This window comes from Dendrobates tinctorius, unplaced genomic scaffold, assembly GCF_039654945.1.
Source record: "Dendrobates tinctorius isolate UK_male_01 unplaced genomic scaffold, ASM3965494v1 ptg000007l, whole genome shotgun sequence".
In the NCBI taxonomy this organism is placed as follows: Eukaryota; Metazoa; Chordata; class Amphibia; order Anura; family Dendrobatidae; genus Dendrobates; species Dendrobates tinctorius.
Window position 1 is genome coordinate 47,895,943 of NW_027361675.1, and position 21,941 is coordinate 47,917,883.

Sequence of the window (21,941 nt, forward strand, 5' to 3'; positions counted from 1 at the left end):
CATGCTTGCAACGTGATGCCCGCATTCTCCACCACAATGTGATAAAACACTCTGGGATCGGCTTTGCTGGGGTCAATGGTCACGTGCGTTCAGCATGAAACTCAGGCGCAGAGCTGGGATTCGGGTGTAACTGACCCTGGGTCAGGTTTATTAATGGTGAAAGCAATGCAAAAGGAAATAAAACATAAAACAAATCCTTGCCTGTCCGGCACTAACTAAACAATGGACAACCTAACTACCAACTGGCGGGCTTCTCCCGTCCAGCCAAACCACAGTTGCAGTGGGCACTGCTTTCACTCACGTGTGTCTCTCACACAGACAGGCTCTCTGTGTTCCCAGGCTGAGACACTCACACAACCACCTGGCATCCTTTTATATCCACCTCCCATTATTCATTAGTAAGCAGGTGCGATACTGACCAGACTAGGCCACATAGGAAAGGAATCTGGGCGAGATATACCTGCCCTCATCCACTATTCCCACATGATTCTCACAACACTTATAAGGTAGAACCAATAACTTCTGATGATGATGCACACAGCATGTAAGTAACAAATACTGCACTAATCTGCACAAATATTTGTTTTCCTTCATAAATAAGTAGCACTTTCCTTACAACTCCTTGAGGAAACTTAATTATTACAAAGTATCATCTGTATGCTGGAAACCAAAAAATATGCAAACTGGCAAATCAAATTGCATACATGTTATCACCAGATTTACAAATCTTAATGAGATAATTTTATTGTTTGCAACCAAAAGAAAGAATAAAATAAATAAATCAGATTTTTTTTTTTTGTTGGTGCATCCTGAGAATGACTTTCTGGTATGTTTATGTTCTAGAAAGGAGCATGAGGTTAGCAAAAGGTTAATTGCAACCTGTAGCAACAGAATATTTGTGGCTAGGACGGTTAATTACTACTTCTTGTCAGTAAATGAATCTCTAATGGACACTAACACACCTAAGGTATTGGCTACAGGCTACAAAGAGATTTCTCTACAACGTCCAAGTATAAAGCTCTGTATGTCATACTACTAGGGATGCATTTTCAATACATTTCACATAGGCTTCATTCATTGAGTCATATACTTGTTCTATGTTTTGTATATGGATAGAATATGTGACCATAATAGCCTATGAGGTCCGCAAAAAAATCATGGCAACGGCCATTTTTATCCGATTCATTGATCAAAATTACTCATACAAGTCTATGGGTCTGTGAAAATCACGGGCAACACAGATGGTATCCGCGTGCTGTCCGTGAATAACGCTGTAATGTATAGGAGAAGATTTGCAATTTATTTTTTCAACGGTGAAAAATACTAAAGGTGAAAACAACACATTGACCAAACACTCATGAAACTCTGATCCAAAACACTGATGAGCAATGGTCCATGGAAACACACTGACATGTGCACAGACCCATTCATTTGAATGGGTCTACTTGTGTCGGTTTCTCCGGTATGTGTGAAAACTGTCACCAAAAGTACCGGAAACACGGATGTATAAAACTGGCCTAAGATGATGTTTTTACTGATACCATTTTGAGGTAGATAAGATGTTTGATTGCCTCTTATTGGACTCTATTGCAATGTTGCGGTAGCCCCAAAAAATTTCATTCTGGCGCTTCAGTTTTTTTTCTCATTATGCCGTTTACCAATCTGATTAATTTATTTTATATTTTGATAGATTTGACTTTTATTAATGCAGCGATATCAAATATGGGTATTTTTATTGTTTTATTTTTTTTACGGGACATGAAGCTGCATTGGCTGATCGCTTGTGCTATGTACATATAAAATCCCAATCTAGTATGAACCCCAGCCATGTGCTAGCATTCATAGGAGATTGTAATGACAAGCACGGGGGTCATAAGGAGATCCATGGCTATCATGACAAACCATCTAGGCCCTGTGATCACGCCAATGGGCATGTGGGATGACGTGTTCACCTGCCGACGCATGTTTGAATGCCGCTATTGGAGATTGACAGTTGGATTTAACAGGTTAGCAGCTGGGGTGGAGCTCACCCCTGGCTGTTAAAGGCACATCATGGCTGATTAAATCACTTGTGATATGCCAGGAAAGATATGGGCTCGGCGTTCGAGCCCGCATTAAAGTCAAAGAGCCGACCTATGACGCAGCAGTATGTTATGTGTAAGGGGTTAAGCTTTTTATGACTTCTTAATGCAAAAAGTGACTTTCCCCTAAAATGATGCAAAATTTTAGTAAAAATTCAGATAGCCTTAAAATCACTCTGGGATGGGGAGGGGTACATTTGCTGGAGTACATTTTCAGAATTTTTTTTTAAAGTCACAATTGATAAGCCAACTGAAAACATCTGGAAACCCTAAAACTTACCCACAATAACAAATATGAAAACAAACAGGCAAACACATATAAACTTGACTTTAAAAAAGGCACACATTAAAAGAAGAGTAGGAGACTAATGAAAAGCTTGTAAAAAAACCCACCAAAACTAGACACTACCGTAGACAAAAAAGAAAAAAATAAGTAATGAATGGGTCCCAAAATGCCAACATGTTAGAGAAGGTAAATAATTTTCCTTCTATCATTCCAGTGCTATCAGAATATAATTAGGATTTTTACCAGCCTGGTAAACAGTGATCAGCTGATGTCAGAGTTTATGTCCTGAATACAATTATATAACTAAATATTTCATTTTTCATAGTGTACTGGAACACAGAAAACAATACAATTATGCTCTGGGCCTATTTTGATCAAACTAAAATTTCATGGCAGAAAAGTTTTGTCAGTAATCGGTTTTCCTTTATGCATTACATATCTAGCATGATATGTAAATACAAAATACTAGATATAATACATAGATAACATTATTACTGACAAAATGCATATATAATTTTTCCATACCAAATGTTCGTTGTGTCAACAAGACACCGCTAATAATGCATCCATAGAGACGAAAATTGTATTCAACACAGAAAGTGAAGTTAATTTCAGCCTGAGACCCACTCCTGCCTCGAACCGTTCTCCATTACTAATGAAGACAAATCTAGATACACAGATAAATATACATTCTTTTTTTTAGAAGCAAATAATAGGATACAGTGCCCTTCTCAATAGTTACACAGCTTTGGAACCCTGAGAGCACGTCTCTATTAATGACAAAGCTGTCAATGTGACAGTCTCATTTATGTGAAATTGGCACTTTGACCTGTAGAGCCCCTTTCAATACACTCTACTTTTAGCTTCTCTGTAGAAGAAAATTACCACAATGCCATAGTAAAAAGTATTTTAGACATTCCTTATTTCCTCTGTTTTTATTCAAATAGATGACTCTGGTGTAGGGTTCATTGCAGTTTCAATTTGATTTATTTGAAAGGTAGATAACCCCTTAATGACAAGAGCCAATTTGGTACTTAATGACCAGGCCAATTTTTACAATTCCGAACACTGTCACTTTATGAGGTTACAGCTCTGGAACGCTTCAACGTATCCCACTGATTCTGTGAATGTTTTTTTCATGACATATTGTACTTCATGTTAGTGGTAAAATTTCCACATGACTTGCGTTTATCTATGAAAAAAATGGAAATATGGCGAAAAGTTTGAAAATGTTGCATTTTGAATCTTTTTTGCCTTTAAATCAGAGAGATATGTCACACAAAATACTTAATACATAACATTTCCCACATGTCTAATTTACATCAGCACAATTTTGGAAACAACATTTTTTTTGTTAGGAAGTTATAAGGGTTAAAGTTGACCAGCGATTTCTCATTTTTACAACAAAATTTACAAAACCATTGTTTTTAGGGACCACATCACATTTGAAGTCACTTTGAAGGGTGTACATGACATAAAATACCCAAAAGTGACACCATTCTAAAAACTGCTCCCTTCAAGGTGCTCAAAACCATATTCAAGAAGCTAATTAACCCTTTATGTGCTTTACAGGAACTGAAGCAATGTGGAGGGAAAAAATGAACATTTAACTTTTTTTCACAAACATTTTACTTCAGAACCATTTTTTTTATTTTCTCAAATGTTAAAAGAGAATATGAACCACAAAATTTGTTGTGCAATTTCTCCTTAATACGCCAATATCCCATATGTGAGGGTAAACCACTGTTTGGCAGCACGGCAGAGTTCGAAAGGGAAGGATCATCGTTTGACTTTTTCAATGCAGAGTTGGCTGGGCTTGAGATTGGACACCATATTGGGTTTGGAGAGCCCCCGATGTGCCTAAACAGTGGAAACCCCTCAATTCTAACTCCAACCCTAACCCCAACACACCACCAACCATAACCCTAACCACAAACCTAACCCTAACACACCCCTAATCCCAACCCTAACCCTAATCCCAACAGTAACCATAATCCAAACCCTAACCCCAACTCTAGCCCCAACCCTAACTTTAGCCCCAACCCTAACACTAACTTTAGCCCCAACCCTAACCTTAGCCCCAACCCTAACCCTAACTTTAGCCCAAATCACAGAAGCCTGCGCACTGCAGGACTCTGCTCTGCCCTGCCCTCAACAGGGCAGAGCAGTGCGCTTGTGCCGCAGCCATTACAGAACAGGAGAAGAGGACGTCATCGCACGAAGAAGGGAGGCGTCGGACCGGACCGCAACGCCCACCGGACCGGACCGCCCACCCCGGTGAGTATAATCTAATGTGTTTTTCTTATTTTTCAGGTTACATCAGAGGCTTATCTACAGCATTACAGAATGCTGTAGATAAGCCCCTGATGTCTATGCCGGCAGCTGCAAGCCGAAATAAAGGGTGATAGATTGCATTTAATAACAGCAATTTCAACCCGGAGGTCGTAAAAAATGACCCGAATCATGTTCTCTGGGGTCTCGGCTTCCCCCGTCATCCGAGACTCTGGAGAAATTCCAACTCTGGGGGCGCTATACACTTTTTCCTCAGCACCATTAAGTACCCTTAACTGCCACCGTTAAAAGACGTATTGGTGGTTGTTAAATTCATGTAATTGTTAAAGTTACATACCAAAAATTACATTGTCTAAGCAGTAATCAATTTTGCACTAGCTAGACTGAAGTGCAGAGTCTATGGAACGAGTAGCATAGCTATCGGGTTGAAACAGAGTACTATGCTACCGTTGACTCTATCGATGTGCAAAGCACACTGGTAGAATTAAGCTCTGTGGTACATCAGAGAGACACGATTCCGTCATGGAGACGGGACTGAATTCCTGTTCCGTCTAGGTTGAAAAATGTTTATTGTCAGACATGGAATACAGTGTGGGACAGAACAACAGACAGGGGAGGGATTATTCAATGGAATGGACATTAGGTGAGCATAACTGTGTTTGCTTTTTTTTTTTAATAAAAAAAGTAAAAGTGTGTTTTCTTCTTTCAAATTAAAAACTTTATTCTCGCTGTGTGTTTATTTACAATACAGCTATACACACATGGTCAAAATTGTTGGTACCCCTCGTTTAGTGACATAAAAACCCACAATGGTCACAGAAATAACTTGAATCTGACAAAAGTAATAATAACTAAAAAATCTATGATAATGAACAAATGAAATTCAGACATTGCTTTTCAACCATGCTTCCACAGAATTTTTTTTAAAAATAAAACTCAAACTAGGCCTGGACAGAAATGATGGTACTCTTAACTTAATATTTTGTTGCACAACCTTTTGAGGCAATCACTGCAATCAAACAATTCCTGTAACTGTCAATGAGATTTCTGCACTTCTCGACAGGTATTTTGGCCCACTTCTCAAGAACAAACTGCTCCAGTTGTCTCGTGTTTGAAGGTTGCCTTTTCCAGCTCTTTCCAAAGATGCTCAATAGGATTTAGGTCAGGGCTCATAGAAGGCCACTTCAGAATAGTCCAATGTTTTCCTCTTAGCCATTCTTGGGTGTTTTCAGTTGTGTGTTTTTTGTCAATATCCTGTTGCAAGCCCCATGACCTGCGACTGAGACCAAGCTTTCTGACACTGGGCAGTATATTTCTCTCTAGAATACCTTGATAGTCTTGAGATTTCATTGTACCCTGTAAATATGAACCCCACTTGCCACCGCCACAGGGCAATTGGGAAGAGATGGGCAAAGCACCAGAATTGATGCATATAATAAATGTGCCTTTTCTGGGAGTCTGTGGGCTGCCATTTTAGGGTGGGGGGCAACACCCATGGCCTCTTACCAGTCTGAGAATACCAGCCCCCAGCTGGTTATCATTAATAGGGGGGACACAATGCAATTTTTTAAAATTATTTATTTATAAATCATTTTAAAAAACGGTGTGGGGACCCCTCCATTTTTTGTCAGTTTTTTTCTGGCTGGTTACCAAAAATACAGAGGAACCTGGACCATAAAAAAAATTATTTAGAGAGCAGTCTCCAGTTGATGAATACTCCCATCAGCCACTGTCTGCTGTCACTTTTCTTAGTGGCAGCAGGCATAGGCTGATGGGAGTAGTAGTCCCATGAGCAGACGATAGTAACCGGTGGTAAACTTTTTACCTCAGATCACAGCTGCAGACTCACACTGGATGCTTAGACCCCCTATTGAAGTGCATGGGGTCTGGGTTCTGGCACTGTCCTTGTACACGAACCTAATTTTTTTAACTGTTAGGTCGAACCCGCCGGACTCGAACATCCAGGGGTTTGCCCATTACTAGTCACTACAACTGTAGATAAATTCCTAAAGGAGTATAATGGGGTCACTTGAGGGGGAATTCTGCTCTTCTAGCGCTTAGAGGCTCTGTATAAGGAGACTGTATACTATTCTTGGAAAATCCGCGCTTCAGGAGGCAAATAGTGCTCCATCACTTTTGAGTCTCGCCATATGGCTAAGTAGAACTGTACAGTCACATATGAGGTATTAATACATTCAGTAGAAATTGTGGGACAAATTTTAGTGCCATTTTTACTAGTGATGATCGAGTATACTCGTTGCTCGGGTTATCCAGAGCATGCTTGGGTGTCCTCCGAGTATTTTGGCGTACTCTGAGATGTAGTTTGTGTTGATGCAGCTGTGAGGAATGCCTGTTTATTAGGGAATCCCCACATGTATTCAGGCTGTCTAGCAGCCGCAAATCATGCTTCGACACATACTAAAACTCCGAGCACGCCAAAATACTCAGAGGACACCCGAGCATGCTCGTGAAAACCCGAGCAATGAGTATACTCACTCACCACTAATTTTTACCCATTTCCCAGTGTGAAAATGTAAAATCTGGGCTAAAAAAATTTTGGTGATAAAAATGTACAGCATTTTTCAGATTATAAGACACACTCTTCTCTCAAATTTGGGGGAAAAATGTAGGTGGGTCTTATATTTTGAAGGTACCTTACTGGCTGTGGTGGAGTGGGTCCCTGGCTGTCTGCTGGTGGAGGCAAGAGTGGGGAGATGCCTGGGACTGCAGGCTGGGAGGAGGGGGTGGTCGGAGGTGCAACGTTGCAGGTGTTCAGTGATGTGGGGGCTCTGCCGAATTTTGTGAAAGCCCGGAGCCCTCACATTTCCATGGTTTACATTGCAGTGGACCCCAGGAAAATGTCCACAGCTTCGCACCTCCGAACACCCCTTCCTTCCATTCTGGGGCCAGCAGCATCTTCCCACTCCTGACTCCACCAGTAGCGACTATGGGTCACCGCTTCACTGCAGCCGCCACCCCCGGTAAACAATAAGATGCACAGAATATAAGAAGCACCACCATTTTATTATAAAAGGCTTTTTTTTCCTATTTTTTTCCCAAAAAAATGAGGTGTGGCTTATATTCCATTGCATCTTAAAAACCGCAAAATGCAGTAAGTAATTTTTTGTTCTCTGCCCAATGGTATAAAATTCTGTGACCCACCTGTGCTATCAATTTGATCACTGCACCCTTAGATGAATTCACTGAGAGGTGTAGTTTGTAAAAAGGGGTCTCTTATGGAGGGTTCTGCTGTTCAAACACCTCAGGGGCCCTGCGAAAGTGTCATGGCACCCTCAAACTAGTCCACCAAAATCTGAACTCCACTAAGGTGCTTCTTTCCTTTTGAGCTTTACACTGTGCCTCACGTGACCACATTATGGGGTACCGGCATATTCAGGAAAAATTGTGCAACAAATTTTGGGGTCTATTTGTTAGGGCTCGCGGAACGCACCAAATAATAAAATGATAGTAAGGTGCGTTCGCAGCCTGGGGTCCACCGTGCAGAGGTGGTAAACTGCTGCTTAGTAATGGCAGATGCAATATGGCAGTATACAAGACCACACGCAGGTTAATAGTCACCCGATGTGTACAAGAGCAGACTCTGTTACATCACAGAGCCGCACTACCGCAGAACATAAATGCCAGAGTCTGTTAGAGCTCACAGAGCTCATCAAGGGAGCGTACAGAATGCGGTCACAGAATTCTGCCCCAAGGACATGGGGTCAGAGTCCTTCTAGACCTTCTGAGCGTGTGGCGTCACACCTGCGGACGCCACTATAGATGCTGACTATGGTGGAGTGTCGAGCTAGTGCACCGTGGCATGTAGAGCCACTGGTGGACACTGATGCCAATCTCTGACTCTGTCTCTACCTACACCTAAGGCTGCGCGCTTAACAGGCTAGGCTGCACAACACATGCATACCAAGAGTAGGGGTTTCTTAATGAGTCATTCACAGAGACATTCATACATGCATACAACACTTACTCCACATGGTCTAATCTTTTTCTATATTAGCGCCTGGCCAGGTGGCCATGCTAAGCTTCCGGGACCTTCCTGGTGGTCTAATCGGAGCAGCAGCAGGACCTGAGCATGTGACCTCCGACCTCCAATGAGAGGATGTCCAACGGGCATGCTCAGTAGGAGAAAAGCAGGACTTAGTCCCAGAAGCGTCTGCTTTCCGCTGACTCATGCATGGTAGAATAGCTGAGCCTGGAGGAGCAACCAGACGCCTAACATTAGCCTGGGCAAGATGCTAGGACCAATTTCTCTCCAGAACAGGAACCTCTACGGCTGCAGAAGAATGGGAGACCGCAGAGGACATGGCTCGAGACTCCCCCTGTGCAGTGGGAGAAACTTGACGCCTAACACTATTTTCTCCCATCAGTGTGAAAAGTGGGGCCTAAACAACATTTTTGTGGGAAAAAAAGTTTTTTCATTGTCACAGATCAAAGTAGTTTTCTACTGTTTGGGCACATCAGGGGCTCTTCAAACGCAACATGACAATCACAGATCATTCTATCAAAGTGTGCATTTCAAAATGTCACTCCTTCCTTTCTGAGCCCTGCCGTGCACCCAAACAGTCTTTTCTCCCCACATATGGGTTATCTGCGTGCTCAGGAGAAATTGCACAATACATTTCAGGGTCCATTTTCTCCTGTTACCCTTGTGAAAATAAAAAATTGGGGCTAAAAGAACATTTTTGTGTGAAAAAGGGGATTTTTTTTATTTTCACGGCTCCATGTTATAAACTTCTATGAGGCACCTGGGGGTTCAAGGTGTTCACCACACATCCAGATAAGTTACTTGAGGGGGTCTAGTTTTCAAAATGGTGTTACTTGTGGGGAATTTCCACTGTGTAGGCACATCAGAGACTCTGCAAACATGACATGATGTCCGCTAATTATTCCAGCAAATTTTTTTATTCAAAAAGTTGAATGGTGCTCCTTCACCTTCCAAACCCTGCTGTGCACCTAAACAATAGTTTTACTCTAAATATTGGGTATCAGCATGTTCAGGAGAATTTGCACAAAAACCTTTGTGGTCCTTTTTCTCCTGTTACCCTTGTGAAAAAAAATGTGGGTCTAAAGTAACATTTTTGTGAAAAAAGTTAAATGTTCATTTTTCCTTCCACATGCCATCAATTCTTGTGAAGAAAATAAAATGATAACAGACTTCTTGAATAGGGTTTCTAACACCTTGAGGGGTGCAGGTTTTAGAATGGTGTCACTTTTTGGGCATTTTCTGTCATATAGACTCAAAGTCACTTCAAATGTAACGTGGTCAGTAAAAAATAATTTTGTAAATTTTGTTGAAAAAAAATAAGAAATCGCTGGTCAACTTTTAACTCTCCAATTAAAGGCATTCAAAGTTTGAAAATTGCAAAATTTACTACATTTTTGCCAAATTTCCAAATTTTTCACAAATAATTGCGCATCATATCGAATAAGTTTTACCACTATCATGAAGTACAATATGTCGCAAAAAAAATCTCAGAATCAGTGGGATCCATTGAAGCATTCCAGAGTTATTACCTCATAAAGAGACACTAGTCAGAATTGTAAAATTTGGTCTGGTCATGAAGGTGAAAACAGGCTCAGGGGTGAAGGGGTTAAATGCTTTTTACATATTTCAGAAGTAGTCTGAGGGATCTTTGGCATGTTGGTCATGGTAGGTCCTAAAACGCTGTACTATTGTTCTATTCCTCAGACTTTTTTCTATACAGTGGACTCTTTCCAAAATTATAACTCTTTGAAAAGATCAGCCCATATGGAGGCCAGATGTAATACTGGTTGTCTGCTTTGAGAAAAAGAATGTAGTATGCTAGCATGAATTAGATTTTATTACTTTTTTCCATACAGCACAGTATATCGCATGAGGAATGTAATTAATATATGATGTATTATGCATAATTATGGGATGCACAGTGACACCATCTGCAGCAAGATGATGCTGCAGGTCTTTGGAGGTGGTCTGTGGATTGTCCTTGACTGTTCTCACCATTCTTCTTCTCTGCCTTTCTGATATTTTTCTTGGCCTGCCACTTCTGGGCTTAGCAAGAACTGTACCTGTGTTCTTCCATTTCCAACAGATGCAACAGATATTAAGTGCAACAGGATCAAGTGTTTTGCAGTTAGACAATGCATTGAAGCTGATGTTCCTCTCTTCTCTTCTTCACACAGGTAATTCATTCCATCATCCATGTATGCTGTCTGACAAGTGTGAACTGCATCATATATTGCCAGATATTTTTATGGTAATTCATTCCATCATCCATGTGTGCTGTCTGACAAGTGTGAACTGCATCATATATTGCCAGATATTTTTATGGTAATTCATTCCATCATCCATGTGTGCTGTCTGACAAGTGTGAACTGCATCATATATTGCCAGATATTTTTTTATGGTATTTCATTCCATCACTCCTGTGGTGGTTTTTTTTTTTTTTTTTTATCTATTTGGTTTCCGCTTTGAAGTGTAGAAAGGTGTTTTTTTTTTTTGTTTTTTTTTTCCCCTTTCTCTGTTTGATGGCCTTGTCCAGCATTAGTTATTTACCCTGCATAGTAATGCCTGCTCTGGCCTTGTGCTAATTGGTTAATTACTGATTGTGGGCTTTTGGTGGCTGAAGCTAGCAGACATTTCATTTCATATATATTTAGCTCTGGCTGGGTTAGCACGCGTGCGGGCTCACGCGTGCAACAGATATTAAGTGCAACAGGATCAAGTGTTTTGCAGTTAGACAATGCAGTTGGGCAGGAGACAGGTAAGGTGCATAAATTTTTCATGCACGCATGCTTCTTGGTCAGTCGTACTACATATGCATTGATCATATCAACCTGCTGCTTTTTTGTCTTCACCTCTGCTTTCTAACAACTCGCCTGCCCTTTTACACATTCTGTGCACTCTCTGCATATCCACCCCTCCCTTTTCCCCTCTCCCATGTATAACTCTGAGGCTCTATTGACATTTCTTACCCACACCAAACCATCCAAAACCACCATGCAGCACTCAAAACGTTCATACAAATCATCCCACCACCTGCTTTTTCTGTTTTTTCTCCTTTTAATAGCTGCAGGTGACATCTCCCCCAACCCTGGGCCTCCCTCCACCAGCATACGTTACTCTCCTCCAGCTGCATATAGAAACCCTGCTAATCTTATTAACATTCAGTGCATGCCTTCTCCTCTCACTTTCCAATGTGCTCTCTGGAATGCACGGTCTGTGTGTAACAAACTGACTTACATTCACGATCTTTTTCTCTCTAATTCCCTTAACCTTCTGGCTATTACAGAAACCTGGATCCAGCATTCAGACACCACCGCTGCTGCTGCTCTCTCGTTTGGTGGGCTGAAATTTTCACATACCACCAGACCTGAGAACAGACAGGGTGGAGGTGTTGGTTTGCTCCTTTCATCACAATGTGCTTTCCAGGTCATCCCCCCGGTTCCCTCACTTACATTTCCTTCCTTTGAAGTCCACGCCGTCAGACTCTTTAAGCCTTTCTCCTTACGAGTGGCGGTTGTTTATCGCCCTCCAGGCTCCTCCCGCCAGTTTCTAGACCACTTCACCACCTGGCTTACTCACTTTCTATCCTGTGACATCCCCACCCTCATCATGGGAGACTTTAACATCCCCATCAATGATCCGCTCTCCCAGTCTGCCTCTCATCTTCTTTCTCTAACTTCTTCATCCGGCCTCTCACAGTTTACTAATTCTCCTACACATGAGGACGGGAATACTCTGGACCTGGTTTTCTCCCGTCCCGGCTCGCTGCACGACTTTACTAACTCGCCTCTCCCGCTCTCGGACCACAACCTTCTTTCCTTCTCTGTCAAGAATTGTCTCCTCACCCGGGACACCCCCACTTACCACACTTATCGGAATACACGTACCATTAATACCCAACAGCTTAGGGACAATCTCCACACATCTTTAGCCCCCATCTCCACCCTCTCCTGTCCAGACATAGCATTGTCACACTTCAATAATACACTGAAGAATGCCCTAGCTGAAGCAGCACCTTCTATACGCAGAAAGACCCGACACAGACAACGGCAGCCCTGGCACACAATGCAAACACGCTTTCTTCAGCGCTGCTCGAGGTGTGCAGAGCGGCAGTGAAGAAAATCTCTCTTAGCAGAAGACTTCATCCACTATAAGTTCATGCTCAAAACCTATAACTCTGCCCTTCATCTGGCCAAACAATCCTACTTCACCACCCTCATCACCTCACTATCCAACAACCCAAGACGACTTTTTGAAACCTTAAACTCCCTCCTGAAACCTAAAGTACAGGCCCCCATCACCAACCTCAGCGGTGAGGATCTGGCCACTTATTTCCTAGAAAAAATCAACCACATACATCAGGATATCTCAGCCCTATCTCCTCAGTGCCTGGATCCCCTTCCCTGCCGCACCTCAAGCTCACTAGACATCTTTGAGCCTGTTTCAGAAGAAGAAGTTTCCAAGCTCCTTGCTTCTGCTCGGCCTACAACCTGCAACAGTGACCCTATTCCTTCACAGCTCCTGCAGTCTCTCTCACCAGTGGTCACCACTCACCTGACTAAAATATTTAACCTCTCTCTTTCTTCAGGTATATTTCCCTCATTTAAACATGCCATCATAACCCCTTTACTTAAAAAGCCATCCCTGGACCAGAACTGCACTGCTAACTACAGGCCTGTCTCTAACCTTCCCTTCATCTCTAAACTCCTGGAACGCCTGGTCCACTCCCGTCTAATCCGCTATCTCTCGGATAACTCTCTTCTCGACCCCTTACAATCTGGTTTCCGCTCTTTACACTCTACTGAAACTGCCCTCACTAAAGTCTCTAATGATTTAATAACAGCTAAATCGAAAGGTCATTGCTCCCTGCTGATTCTACTGGATCTCTCTGCCGCATTTGACACTGTGGATCACCAGCTCCTCCTCACTATGCTCCGCTCTATAGGCCTCAAGGACACAGCCCTCTCCTGGTTCTCCTCCTACCTCTCTGACCGCTCCTTCACTGTATCTTTTTCCGGCTCCTCTTCCTCTTCTCGTCCCCTTACTATCGGGGTCCCGCAGGGCTCAGTCCTAGGCCCCCTCCTCTTCTCTTTATACACTGCCCCTATCGGACAAAGAATCAGCAGATTTGGGTTCCAGTATCATCTCTATGCTAATGACACCCAATTATACACTTCTTCCCCTGACATCACCCCTACCCTAATTCAAAATACCAAGGATTGTCTGTGTGCTGTCTCTAGCATCATGTCCTCCCTCTATCTGAAACTAAATCTCTCTAAAACTGAACTTCTTGTGTTTCTCCCCTCTACTAACCTCACTCTACCTAACATCGAAATAACCCTGGAGGGTTCAACCATAACTCCCAAGCAGCATGCCCGCTGTCTTGGGGTCATATTCGACACTGAACTTTCCTTTACTCCGTACATCCGATCACTCAGTCGCTCTTGTCACCTGCATCTTAAAAACATCTCCAGAATCCGACCTTTTCTCACCTTTGAAACTGCTAAGACTCTTACTGTCGCTCTTATTCATTCTCGTCTGGACTACTGCAACTCTCTTCTGATCGGTCTCCCTCTTACCAAACTTTCTCCTCTCCAATCCATCTTGAATGCGGCAGCCAGGGTCATATTTCTGTCCAGCCGCTTCACCGATGCCTCCATCTTGTGCCAGTCATTACACTGGCTACCTATTCGCTACAGGGTCCAGTATAAACTCATCTCTCTCACCCACAAAGCTCTCCACTGTTCTGCACCGCCTTATATCTCCTCTCTCGTCTCTGTCTATCGCCCTACACGTGCCCTCCGTTCTACAAATGACCTAAGACTAACATCCCCCGTAATCCGAACCTCGCATCTCCATCTCCAAGACTTCTCTCGTGCTGCTCCAGCTCTCTGGAATGCACTTCCCCAGACGATCAGACTGATACCTAGCCCTGACCTATTCAAGCGCGCTTTGAAAACCCATCTCTTCAAACAAGCCTACCACATCAACTACTCAGCAAGCTAACTTTGCCCTGTTCCCTCCTTCCAAATATTATTCTGAATCTGCACCCTACTATTCATCTGTCTCCACACCCTTCATGCACATGATAACTGCATTTGATACTTGTCTATTGCACTTAAACACACGGGCTGATGACCGGATCATGCAGCTTTATATGAAAATCCCTATTATAATTGCCAGACCTGAATTAACAAGCATTTCTCACCTACTGTGTCCCCCCATTTCCTTGTAGATTGTAAGCTTGCGAGCAGGGACCTCACTCCTAATGTCACTGTTTGAATTGTCTTAACTTGTATTGAATTTATTGTCTGTACATGTCCCCGCTTAATTGTAAAGTGCTGCAGAATATGTTGGCGCTATATAAATAAAAATTATTATTATTATTATTATTATTATTTCCTTACTATGTTCCTCACAGTGGAAACTGACTGGTTAAATCTCTGAGACAACTTTTTTTATCCTTCCCCTGAAAAGCTATGTTGAATAATCTTTGTTTTCAGATCATTTGAGAGTTGTTTTGAGGAGCCCATGATGCCACTCTTCATAGGAGAATCAAATAGGAGAACTACTTGCAAGTGGCCACTTTAAATACCTTTTCTCATGATTTGATACACCTGGCTATGAAGTTCAAAGCTCAATGAGGTTACAAAACCAATTTAGTGCTTCAGGAAGTCAGTAAAAAGTAGTTAGGAGTGTTCAAATCAAGAAAATGATAAGGGTGCCCATACTTTTGCACCGGTCAAATTTTGTTTAAATGCAGATTGCACATTTTCTGTTAGTACAATAAACCTAATTTGAATCCAGAAATATAACTGAGTCCATCAGTTATTAGATATATGAAACTGAAATACCTGTTGCAAAAACCAAAATTGTTATAAAGAAAAAAGGTTAACATTAATAGGGGTGCCCAAACTTTTACATATGACTGTGTATATATATATATATATATATATATATATACACACAGCAGACATTTAATTTCTGGAAGTGAGACAAGATCTTGTGCAGTTGATAACATTTTTTCCATAAACAAGTTTAATTTATAAAGCAATAAAATATTTCACAAAACATGGGTTGAAAGCTTTTCTTCATCCTGTCACTAAGAAGTGTCTATCAAATTCTCAAGTATAGTCACTCTATTTGATGCCCTTCATTTGCCTCCAATTTCCTCCTCCAATGAGACCAGTGTCCTGGTCCTCCCACATCAAAGATTAGTGGAAAGTGTGAACGTAGAGAAGATGTGGTTCAGACTGACCACTGCACTTTGTAAGCCACTACATGGACAGATTGGTTGCGGAGGGCGGGACTGGAATGATAGTCCCAGTGGCAGGGACAGCAGGTGGCAACAGATCGATCGCACTGGATAGGGTGCTAGGGTGGAAGACTGCTTTAATTAAGTACATTAAAAATCATTTTTCTTATCACTTGTATAATACCATTTTTGTGTCACATTTTATGTATTATACTGAATACAATATTGAAATTAATATTGTATTATTACTGGAAATTACTCTAAAGAATCTAAGCACACAGAAAACATTTCCAAAATTAAGTCTTGACACAGATTCTCTGTGGGATTTAGGTCTGGAATTTGATTGGGTCATTCAAACACATGAATACCATTTGATTTAAACCATTCCATTGTAGCTCTGACAATATGTTTAGGGTCATTGTCCTGCTGGAAGATTAACTTAATCTGCAATCTCAAGTCTCTAACAGGTCGTCTTCCTGGATTGCCTAGTATACTCTATCCATCTTCTCATTAACTCTGACCAGCTTTCCTATCCCTGTTGGTGCCCATAGCATGATGCTGCCATCACCATGTTTGACATTGGGGATGGTGTTTTCAGGGTGATGTTCAGTATTACATGGATTTTTGCAAACTGTAAACAGGATTTCTTATGCCTTGCTTTCAAAAATGTTTTTTTTCTTGCTGTTCTTCATAAAAGCCAGATTTGTGTTGTATGCAACTAATAGTTGCCCAGTGGACAGTTTCTTCCACCTGATTTGTGGATTTCTGATGCTGCTCCAAAGTTACCTTGGGCTTCTTATCTATTTAGTAATCTTCTTGCTTGGTATGTCAGTTTAGGTGGATGAAAAAGTTAATAGGTTTCAGTTATGCCATACTCCTTCCAGTTTTGTATGTTAGACTGAACAGTGCTCCATGAGATGTTCAGAGCTTGGGTTATTTTTTTTCATAACCCGACCCTGGTTTATGCTTCCCCACACTTTATCCGTGATCTATCTGGTGTGTTCCTTGGTTTTCATGATGCTGTTTGATCCGTAATGATCTGAAACAAACCCATGATGCCTTTACAGAACAGCTATAGTTGAGAATAAATTATGCACAGTTGGACTCAACTGGACTTACTTGCTACTTTGATGCTGATGCATCACATAAAATCCCAACAAAATAGATGTAAGTTTGTGGGTGTGACGTGAAAAATGTGGAAAAGTTCATGGGATAGAAATACTTTTTCAAAGAAATGTGTGTATATATATATATATATATACATATACATATACTGTACATACACATATATACACACACTCGCACACATATATATGTACTACATAAGTAAGATTCTCAAAACCATGATCAGACATCCATATTAGTACTATGTGGCAGCCAGGTCCTTCAAACTTCTTTAGGCGGCATGATGATGCAGGTATCCTGGCTATCTCTTTTATTTACAAGACTACAGAGTCTTGTAAAAGCCAGAGGAGCCCAGAATTCCAGCACTCAATTTATTCTGGTTTATTTTAAAAATAGATTTACTCTGGTTGTACTTTTTCTAGCCTTGAGTAATAAAACCATTCAATTATCACTGTATTTAAAGACTACTACTGGGACCAGTCAAATGTCACCTATACTTGTCATATTTGTCACCAATATTTGTCATATTTATTAGAAGTAGAAGACATCAAAACAGATGTATTTACATTGAAATGTTTATGAACTGTAACAAAAATCCCAATTGACAGGCACGTACATAAACATTAGCGTAGATGATGTCAAGTGAATTTATCCACTTGTGCAAATTAAGTGCGCCAGCATTGCATTACATCCCTTCTTCCATTCTGTGAGTACTTTGCAGTATCTCCCTGTGGTGTTTTGGTGAGGCAAGCTTTGTCTAGATTTAGAAAGGACAAGGCTACTATTTTGCATGTTTCCATTCATTAGGAATGACTCAGCCTCTCCTCAGGGTGACACTGTAGAGCTTCAGTGTCTCTCCTGAGCTCCAATTATCAAAAAATGAAAACAGTGTCGCGGATATTCTTTTAGAAAAATCTGCCTGTTTTAGAACCAATGCCGCAAGCTGCCACCTAAGTTCAATGACTCGTGTAAACACAGTAAATTGTGTAATATGGAATCGGCTCAATGCTAAACAATTATGCTGCTCAGCATCATTGTGTTTGCTTTATTCTTGATCCCCTTTATTGCTGTCACCCTCAGGAAACACCTCAATCATTACGATTTTGAGGAGTATGGCATCAGTCTAACAGCGCCACAATTATTTCGCTATTGTAGAAAGCAACTCTTCCACAATAATGTATGAATGGCACGTGTGACGTTTCCACTGGTACCATACTGTGCATTTAACGAGACAGCACGTCACAGCAATGCAAGATCTCTTACAAAAATTGAAATGCACAGAAAGTGACTTGTTGTTAGTATTACATGCTATGTTGCTGTGATTCACTGATTCTGATAGTATTACAGTTTCAGCAAATAATGGTAATACTTTATTGTATAATGAAAACATAAAAGGTTTTAGAATATATACTTTGTATAAATTCTTTGCGTTTACACAATCTTTACTCCTTGATTTTTTTTAAAATTTTATTCCAGTAGATAACAGTCTGGAACTGTGATGGCACACAGGTACCATTAGCAGACAGAGCTATGAAACAGATGTGTCCATCCTTCAAGGGGTAGTCCGATGTGAATATTGATTTTCATCCAAAATGTCCCTCTATTTATTTTAATAATACAATAGATTTTCTAGTAGTGTTTAATTAAAAGTCCCTACCCTTCGCTCTCTAATCTGTTTTTTTTTTACCTATTTCCACTTTGATGACAATTTACTTAAGAATCCCAGTGCATGCTAGGATACTGAAATGGAACATCATCAGGGGCAGAGGCTGCGGTTACTGCCACGGCCTCTGTCCTCACCCTGAAAAGAAGTGTCATCAGTGACATCTGTTTCAGGGGTAAGCTAGTCTCTGTTGTACTGAACATGCGTTGGTTGTTAATTCCGACATATGCTCAATTCGAGCTCCCTTGTTACTGTGCAATATTCTTCACAGTGCACAGTGACATTGCACTCCCTCACCAGCTCTAATTAGAAGTGATGAGCCGGCAACAGAGTGCACTGTCAGTGCGCATTGTAAGGAGATAACCCAGAGACCAGCCCCACCCCTGAAACAGACATCACTTTAGAGCTGCAGTAACATGGTAGAGCTGTGACTGGCTGGATCACTCAAGTGTTTTTTAACAGTGACCTCCATACAGTAAAGCTATGTGCACATGTGTGGAATTGCCGCGGAAATTTCCACAGCAATTCCACAGCTTCCTGCAACGGGAAATTCACGGGAAATCCGCATGCGGAATTCGCGCAAAAAACTAGCATTTTGCAAGCATAATTAGCTTGCAGAATGCTAGCGTTTTCCAAGCAATCTGTAGCATCGCTTGGAAAACTGATTGACAGGTTAGTCACACTCGTCAAACATAGTGTTTGACGAGTTTGACCAACTTTTTACTATTGAGGCTGCCTATACAGCATCAGTAGTAAAAGATAAGATGTAAAAAATAATAAAAAAAATAAAAAATATTGTTATTCTCACCTTCCGACGGCCCCCGTACTCTTTCCCGCCTCTCACCACGCTCCCGGCATCTTCCGAACCCAGTAATGCTTTGCGCGAAGGACCTGTGATGACGTTACACTCGCGAGAGCACGACGTCATCGCGGTCATTTGCGCAAAGCATTACTGGGACCGGAAGATGCCAGGAGCGTGGTGAGAGGCGGGAAAGAGTCCGGGGGCCGTCGGAAGGTGAGAATAACAATATTTTTTATTTTTATTCTATTTTTTACAGGATTATGGTACCCAGGGCCTGGAGGAGAGTCTCCTCTCCTCTCCTCCAGACCCTGGGTACCATCCGCATATGAAGCGCTCACTTCACGCATGGTGGGCATAGCCACATGCGTAAAATGAGAGTTTCAATGCAATCCTATGGGTGCGGAATCCCCGCATTTCCGCAAAAAGAATGAGCATGCTGTGGATTTTTCCGCTATGCGATTCCGCAGCGCAAAAATCCACAGCATTAACACAGCATTGCAGAATCCCATAGGATTGCATGGGATGCTTTTTTTTGCGTTTTCGCGGCGATTTTTCGAGTAAAAAACTGCTGTGAAAGCGCAAAAAAACACTTCGTGTGCACATAACCTAAGAGTTATAGCTACAAGATGGTGTAGATGGACTAAAGTGGCGTCAAAAACAGTAGAAGTCGGCAACCGGTAATTATTTTATATTACATTCTTGATACCTATAAAAAAAAAATCCAGACTGGTACTTTAAAGAAGAGCACATTTTGAATCTTCACTGTTAGACTCTGTACATATTTGCATCTGAGGCACTGTTTATAAATTTATGCAAAGTTGTAGCTGTCTTTGTAATCCATTCAGTGACTGCTGATAACTCACCGGTAAATAGGAATTATTTCATAAACATAATCGACATATAGCAATCTCAACACTGTCATTAATATGCACCGGCATCTTTACAGGAGTCTGACATTAGTGATAATAAACAAGTACCAAACTTACGTTTTCACATAAGGATCAGAGTAACCATTTGCATCCATTGCTGCTAGATGTGCACATCTTATAATTCCTACCAGAAGCCCTGACTTTTGGGAGCTGTATTTTAAGGATATAAGGATTCGCCCACGTTCCTCCAAAGATTTATCTTCCGTTTTATCTATCTGTGGGTGGAAACGCAAAATGTTAATGACAGTAGAAATGAGTTCATGCACAGTTGCCACAATACAGAAAATAACATCCAAGGAGAGATTCCTTGTATCTACCAAGAGTACTAAAGGTCCTGACATGTATTTAGCAGGCGGCTGATTTCTGCTGTTCACATTATTACTGTTATGCTTTTGTTTGTTTTGAACAAAATAATAATTAGTGTCGATTACTGTAAGTTAGAGGAAAATTGCATCAACAGAAATTAGTTTAATTGATTCAGACCATTGTATCTAATGCACACAGAGCAATAAAAACAGGAACCATGATACAAAATGATGGCAAAATGCCACAGAATAAATGAGCAGTACTGCAAAATAACAAAAGTAATACAAAATATAAAAATTATATCTTTATTGGCTAACTGTAAAAATATAAAAATACAAAGTTTTTGAGCACAAAAGCCCATATGTTAGTCAATTTGTACAGATTACTGGGAAAACAGAACATTTATAGGAGAGATGGTGCATCACTTCATGATTAAAAACAGCGGAAGCAATAAATAAAGACTTCTGTAACAAATGCAGGGGCAAGAGATGAACACTTCTAGGGAATATAACTCTGTTGCTACTTTTCCGATAAGTGTGTTTTCATTTAAAGCCACATTTTTTGTACATAATTCAATGGAAACTAAAAATATAATAAAAATAACATATGAAATATGTTTTTCACATAACGGTACTTCTTATTTCATTTCTGGTTTTGCGATTTGGTCCTTCTCACTACTGGTAGCATGAGGCTGCACTTACACAAGATGTACAGGTAGTCCAGCTCCCCCAGGATGGCATATATACAGGTGATTCTCACAAAATTAGAATATAATCAAAAAGTTAATTTACGGTATTTCAGTTCTTCAATTCAAAAACTAAACCTCCTATTATATAGAGTCATTGCATATAGAGTGATCTATTTCAAGTGTTTATTTCTGTTAATGTTGATTATAGCTTATAGCCAATGAAAACTCAAAAGTCATTATCACAGTAAATTAGAATAATTTATAACACCAGCTTGAAAAATGATTTTATAATCCGAAATGTTGGCCTACTGAAATATATATTAAGTAAATGCACTCAATACTTGGTCGGGGCTCCTTTTGCATCAATTACTGCATCAACGCAGCGTGGCATGAAGGCGATCAGCCTGTGGTAAGCCCAGGTTGCTTTGATAGCAGCCTTTAGCTTGTCTGAATTGTTGGGTCTGGTGTCTCTCATCTTCTTCTTGATACTACCCCATAGATACTGTATGGG

The 21,941-nt window shown here is 41.0% G+C and overlaps 1 protein-coding gene across 1 annotated transcript in view; it reads right to left on the bottom strand.

The window, feature by feature from the left end:
- The window catches only part of DOC2B (double C2 domain beta), a 1,203,985-nt gene that overhangs the window by 167,395 nt on the left and 1,014,649 nt on the right, over positions 1-21,941 (bottom strand). Inside the window, exon 6 of the mRNA XM_073574406.1 lies at positions 20,494-20,651. Coding sequence (XP_073430507.1) covers positions 20,494-20,651 — 158 coding nt within the window. The remainder of the gene's footprint in view (positions 1-20,493; positions 20,652-21,941) is intronic.